General features: G+C 45.7%; 1 protein-coding gene across 2 annotated transcripts in view; it reads right to left on the bottom strand.

The window, feature by feature from the left end:
- The window catches only part of LOC137431532 (46 kDa FK506-binding nuclear protein), a 30,380-nt gene continuing 23,593 nt past the window's right edge, over positions 1-6,787 (bottom strand). For both annotated transcript variants that reach the window (XM_068122947.2, XM_078782191.1), the window contains exons 9-10: positions 1,199-1,247; positions 1-757 (exon numbers count right to left, since the gene is read on the bottom strand). In XM_068122947.2, the coding sequence (XP_067979048.1) occupies positions 679-757; positions 1,199-1,247 (128 nt within the window). In that variant the 3' untranslated portion in view covers positions 1-678. The remainder of the gene's footprint in view (positions 758-1,198; positions 1,248-6,787) is intronic.

The following is a 6,787-nucleotide window of genomic DNA, read 5'->3' as shown; positions in this document are numbered from 1 at the left end:
TAACAAAAAACAACCTTTTATTCTTTCAGGTCTTTCAGCTTTGTCATTTGGGAAATATTAATCTAAGCACTCAGCATCCACATTGAGAAAATAGAAGCAATGGCTTTGGAACATTTTCCAATCCTGCATTTTACTATAGCCTTTTCAAAACTTTCAAGAGGAATAACAGAACGCACTGCCATATGTATTTTTGAAAAAGCAGATCATTTTAATCACCTGCCTCCATTAACAAACTATTTCCAACAAACAGCGATATGTATGACTATCATTTTGAGAACCACAACCTCGGGGGGCAAGGCCATGTCAGTGCTACTTGAAGCCTTCAAACACATTGCACACAAAATGCTGGAATTTTTGCCCCTCTCCCCTCCACACTTTCCATCACACACCTTCTTCTTCCTTCTGAAAAATTTCCCCCCACAATAGTCCATTTCCATGTTTTCAGTTATTTTGTCTGCATCACAGAGTTATTTATGATCCCTCGATAAACATTGAAGTATATGAGATATTTTGTCACAAACCGTGGATCGAGTTGCACATCAAATGACAGAACCATGAATGGAAATAAAAAGAGAAATATCAAAATAAAATGCAGCAAAAACACTGCATTGCAGGAGAGAGGGGGAGAGAGGGAGAGAGAATGAGGGTGAAAGAGAGGGACTGGGGGGAAAATCCTCTTCATTTAACGTTTTTCAACTCTACTTCAAAAATCAATGTGCTGTTCTTTGGGATCGGGCCCACCCGCTTGTTGCCATAACTGCAGGAAGGAGGGAACATTAAGAGAAAAGGAACAGTAAGCTGTCATTTTAATCTCCCCCTCCTCCTCCCCCACCTCACTAACACAAAACACCACCTCCCACACCCCACTAACACAAAACACAAAACGCCAGCTGGGTTGAGATTGAAATCCAGGCTAGACAGCTCAGAGGCCTAGTGTGCATACCTCAGCTATCCCATCAGCTCTACATTTGCCATCAATGCAAGTCAATTACAGGAATAGCACTTGTAGCGAATAGGCTAAATGCAAGCATGACAAATTATTTTAAAAGTTGATTTCTAAATCTATTATGTATACATAAACTAAGAAATCAAGGGTTATTGTGATTGGTCAAGCTTACCTGAAAAAAAAAAATGCCAGTCAATTGTATTATTGACATAATTTGTCATTTTTCTTCATCATCCCCTCCCTCTAACTTACCCTTGTGTTGGAGGTACAATCAACCTACGTTTCCCACCAAGGAGCATTCCTGGAAATGAGAAAATGTGCATTACAGGTGGTTGGCTGGAGGTAATCATGACTGACATGACGTGTTAAAAGATTGATTTATGAAGATCTATTACTTACAGTAGTGGACCCATGAATATTAACCATGAAAAGTCCATATTAACAAAATGTTTGGCAACTTGGGTGGACAATCCAATTTTAATGAACATATTTAAACTCAATGTAATGAACAGTGAAATTCAGACTATTTTCCAATTCGTCTTTGGGCTGCCACGGCACATCGCCATGTCAAGTTTGCATGTCCTGAATGAGAATAGGAACCATTTAAAAATAAATAAATAAAACTCTGGAATGGGGACTGTGGTAGGGAGTACTGTCAGAACAAATTTTCCATACCAGTTGACGGAACATCACCCGTTCATTTTGAAAAGGCTCCACTATACCCACGAGAAAATCTGGTGGACTATGGGACATCTTTGTGCTGGCAGTTCAATGCAGGCGTATGAGACAAGAAAAAAAACCCCCATCATGTTTGACGTGTTTTTATATTCATTTTTCATTATTCAAGGGTAATGGGGGAAATCACAACAAAGGAAACCACACAATAACACGAAACTTCACAAACGTGATCTCCTACCCAATATATAATGGTAGGGGTGCCAAACACCAAAAACAAATATTGGAGGGAAGGAAACAAAAACACCAAAAAATAGGATGCATTAGGTCTCAAACATCCCTGCAAGTTTAAAAAGTAAAATATATCAAGCGATAGCTCTAACTCAACAAAAAACATTTATTTGAATTACTGTGACAGTATTTTATATGACGAGAATTGTCTAGAGCCACCAATTCAAATTATTTTATTTGTTCAAATTAGAATTTCCTCGTGGACCTCAGGCAAGCGATGTGCTGCGGGATATTCTTGAAAGACGTTTTATTGATCATAACATATCTCTATCATCATTTGAGAAGGTCCCACTATATTATGCAAAAAATTGTAATACCGGATACCACCATGGGTGGCGTTTTTCTGATATACAGTCATGCGTCGCTTAACGTCCTCGATACGTTCTTGGAAACGTGACTTTAACCGAATTGGACGTTGTCCGAACATAGGACTTGAAAGCTGCAATAGCCCCTTGATCCATAGGCTGAATCAAAGAGGTGGTATTCATGCCGAAAAACATGCCGAAATCACGTGCGATAGCATTCACAGATTTGCCGCCCTCACGCTGTCTTATTATTTTCTGCTTCTCCTCCAAATCAATGCTCTTGCGTTGTTTCTTGCTGCTGCTACCACTAGGGCTGGTTGCGCTGTGTTTGGGACCCATGATTAACTTTAGGGTGGATTGATTTTAATAAAATCAAATGAAAAGACAATGGAATAACGCTCACAATACACGGGGGTAATCGAGACTGGATGCTGATGATGCTGCGGCGCTGCCGACGAGGCAAAACCAAGCATACACTGTTATACAGTTTGTAAATTTTATTTCGTAAGTAAGGAAATCAAATTAAAAGTACTGTACACTACAATAGCCAAAAAACATAACCCAGTAACATAGGCATTTCTTATATCTATCAAAACATATTATGGATATATAGTTACTGTACTGTATCATCATACGCCTGGCAGCACAATCCATTTTGTTTAAGAACACGTGATGCATGCGTGAGCGCGCCCGCTCTAAGGCCACTTACATCCGCTACGTCCCGTTGTCTGAACGTTTTTTTTTTTATCCCCATTATTTTTATGGGCAACGGACGTATAAGCGATCGGACGTTGTTCGAACGCGATGCATGACTGTACAAAATATTACATATTGTTACAGACGTGGCTTGGATGTTATTTACCGAGCGGTTTTATGGTATGACCACGTCTGCACAAGTTACCCGATTGTGCCCGAACGTTGACTAGTCGCGTTACGCTGGCTCAATAAGAAAAAGAAGACACCCGGCTGGATTACAATAACACAATACGACACCAAGGGTTCAGTTCTCAAGACCTCCGGAGGAGATTATATTCGTACGGAAAGGTCAGATTACAGGGGCTAGAGTTATAATCACAGAAAGACAGGCACTTAGACACACTCTTATATTAACCCCGGACAGACTACAGACAAACGGGACAAGGCTGACTCACACGGGGGTTGATGAAAAGGACAGCGGGTATCGATGGCTCAAGGTGCACTCTTGGCTCAAAGCAGGGTCCAGTACGGTCCGGTCCGGTCCAAAGATGCGGGGAGGTATCGTCGCGCTGGGGGTGGCGGTGGCTTCTCTCTCCAAGCTGAGGCGCATCTCACGTCACATCCGGCAAGCGGCTGCGTATATCCGGCGGGGAGTGACACGCCCTCGGCTCGTTAGCTCCGCCTCGTGGAATCGGCACGTTGCTTCTCATTGGGTGCGTGCGGGGGGGGTTACTGGCTCCGCCCCTGACGAGGAGCTGACAGCCAGCCCCTTCGGGGTAACCCCGTGGAGCGCATGGTCTGGAGCTAATCGAGCCGGTGTGAGGACGCATCCTCCCCCGCTCCGCCGCCATCTCCTCTGTTGTTGTTGTAATTGTTGTTGTAGTTGTTGTTATTGTTGTTGTTTGGGGAAGAAGATGGGAGGAGGTATGGGAAAGGTCCTAAACTCACTACTGATGCCATATAATCACATTCTGGTGCAACGAAGAGTCATAATTAATGGAAACGAGGCCTTAACTGACATAGATTAAGAATAACTAGGAAGATGTCCGAAAGTTGTCTACGTGTGGTGCGGTGGACCTGGGCACGACATTTAATGGGGGAATAAGGGGAAGGTCGGCTCTACTGATTGTTATTTACATGCAATGGGACTAGGGAATGGGGGATCGGGGAAAGTTGGGGAGTATTGGAGAAAATAGGGGAATATTTACAAGCGGATATGGAGGCCAAATTCCATATTCGCAACATTGCACCCTTCTCTACCCTCGGGGCGTCCCGACCCGATAAATTTTTACCTACTTTAGTGTGGCACGCAATGTAGTTCCCTCTACTATTAACTCTACCCTGAGTGCGACAGTTTTACAGATATTCACAAATGAGTAAATATGTCCCCCTGCGACGTTGCACCCTTCTCCTCACAGAAACACACCCACAGGATAACCGAATCCGGAAAGAATTCGCAAACTAAACATACAGCCGGTAGGGAGCATTATTTACAAGACTATGCTGCTATTTACACTACGATCCAGGACCTGTTTTTGGAGGAACACATGCAGATGTTATGCATAGAGAGAGCGCGCTTGCCAGCATCGATACACCAACCCACGAGTGCTCTGTGGCCGACGGCCTTTAATAACGTGCAGAGCACCCTTCCCGAGCATCAAAAGCACCACCCCACCACCAATCGGTGCAGTCACCATTGTTCAATGATTAAAAATAAATGCGACAACCCCTAACCCTGCAGGTGTCTCTTGCTCTTCTTGTGGTGCACTTGGTGGTAACTAAAAGTGGTTCACCTGTATGGCATAGGTGCCACGTTGACCCATATGTCCATCCCCGGGTGGTGCTTGGCCGCAAACGAACTGCGGTCCATTGTGGGTGGCCACAAACATTGCGGTCCATATGGTGTATCGATCCCGGCAGCAAACAGCGAAAGTGCAGGCCCACAACTGCGCAGCCAGCACCTCTCTCTCCTCTCTCTCTACCCCAAAGCCAGATCCTCGGAGGTGGGAGACAAAAGAAGCAGACAAGTGAGTAAGGTGGTAAGGGCGCAAAAGTGCACGCAATACAAGATGATGCACACTGGGGGCACATGGGAACCAGGTGAGACAGGTACGTTCCTATCGTACGCCCCCCCCCACCAGGTAACCTACATGGCCCCTCCCTTACCCCTTACTGTATCCACAAAACACAACACTACCCATAAACATCTACTTTACAAATCGACAAACATCCCTACTGTCTTCCCCGTTCCTCCCATAAACCAAATTCGTCTTCTCTCCCTCCTAACCAATCAAATTTGCCATTTTCAACTCTCATCAAAATTTGCCATTTTCAACTCAACATCAAAATTTGCCATTACCAATTCATCATCAGTCCCTCCTAGGGAGGGAGAGATGGAATCACCCCAATGTCTCATCCACGTCGTGATGCGTCTCACAAATCCTCACAGCAATTCTCATTTCTGCAACACAACCAAAGAAAACACAGGTGTGGAGTCATCATCATCACCACAGGTAAGTGGCTGCGTATGGTGCGACAGGTTCATCAATCCTAACTATTTCCTAAATGACTTTAACAACTTTACACTACCCGGGGTCTTTCTCCGGCCAAACCATTGGCCCTCTTACACTATGGGTTCTAAAAAACCAATTCCCATTGGCCAAACTGTGGTGCTCTTCAATTTGGGGTCTCACTCCCCCGATTCATCTCCCGGTGCCCTCGCACAATTTCTGGGCTGCGACGTGTACCTCTCCCAGTGGGTCTACCCACCTGCACACCTCCACCACTGCAGTTGCCTCCGAGCTTACCTGCTCCTTACCCTAACCTAACTACCAGGGGAAGGCCCTCTGGCTCTCTCCCCACTCCGTGCCCTCTCTGGCACTGGGCTGCCCGATCCACACCCGGGATCCTCAGGCACCCACTCACAACTACCGGCTCCCAGAGCCCACCTGCGGCCTCACCTGGCCGACATCCTCACAGTGGTGGAGTGCCCAACCAACTACACACACTAACAGGCTACACGCCCAGCCATTTCCACAACACTAATGCACCCATTCACAACACCATTCTGCAACCGCACCACAAATGCCAATATCCAACCACAATTTACCTGCACCCTCTACCTAACACTTACACTACCCGCCCCGGGTACTCGTGAAAGGGGGTCCACTCTTCCCCCATCCACACCTTCGCACCATGCACACCACTCCGTACCACTTACTCCAACTCTCTCCACACACCTGTACCTGCACACCTGTGCTCTCACACCTGGTGCCACCTGCACCCTTCTCTCCCCAAGCGCATTCGCGCTGATCCACAACACTCACTACTCACACACTGCTCCACACACCTGTCCAGTTGCACACCTGGGCAATCACACCTGTCCAGTTGCACACCTGTGCAATCACACCTGTTCAATTCTCACACACACACGGCATCATCTCAGCTAACTACTCCCTTCTGAAACTTGCGCTTCCCAGTCGTCCCTTTAAACTATTGCGCTCCCTCGTCATTATCATCCACACTAATCTACCTGCGTCCCCACTACAGGTATCAGTCACTAACTAACCTTAACGTTACCTAAGGTCATCTTCTCTAGATCCCTACACACAATATCCTAACCCACCCGGGCTAGTTTTCACTGCCATACACCCCATAAGCTATTGCTCCTTTGCCCCCACACATGGGAAGGATGGTGGATTTGCCATCCCACCACATCGGGGGTCTCTCACTATCAATTTTGCACGTCAAATTTCAACAAATTAAAAATTTGCCAATCACTACCCATCATCTGCCAATCACTACTGCCAATCCCTTGCCAATCATCAAATTTTGTTTTTCTCTAATTTTGGGTCCAAAACACTAACCTCATCAC

Source organism: Myxine glutinosa, chromosome 7 (assembly GCF_964187855.1).
Source record: "Myxine glutinosa chromosome 7, kmMyxGlut1.1, whole genome shotgun sequence".
Lineage (NCBI taxonomy): Eukaryota > Metazoa > Chordata > Myxini > Myxiniformes > Myxinidae > Myxine > Myxine glutinosa.
Note: the sequence above shows the minus strand (reverse complement) of the source record. Positions and strands in the feature narration are given on the sequence as shown.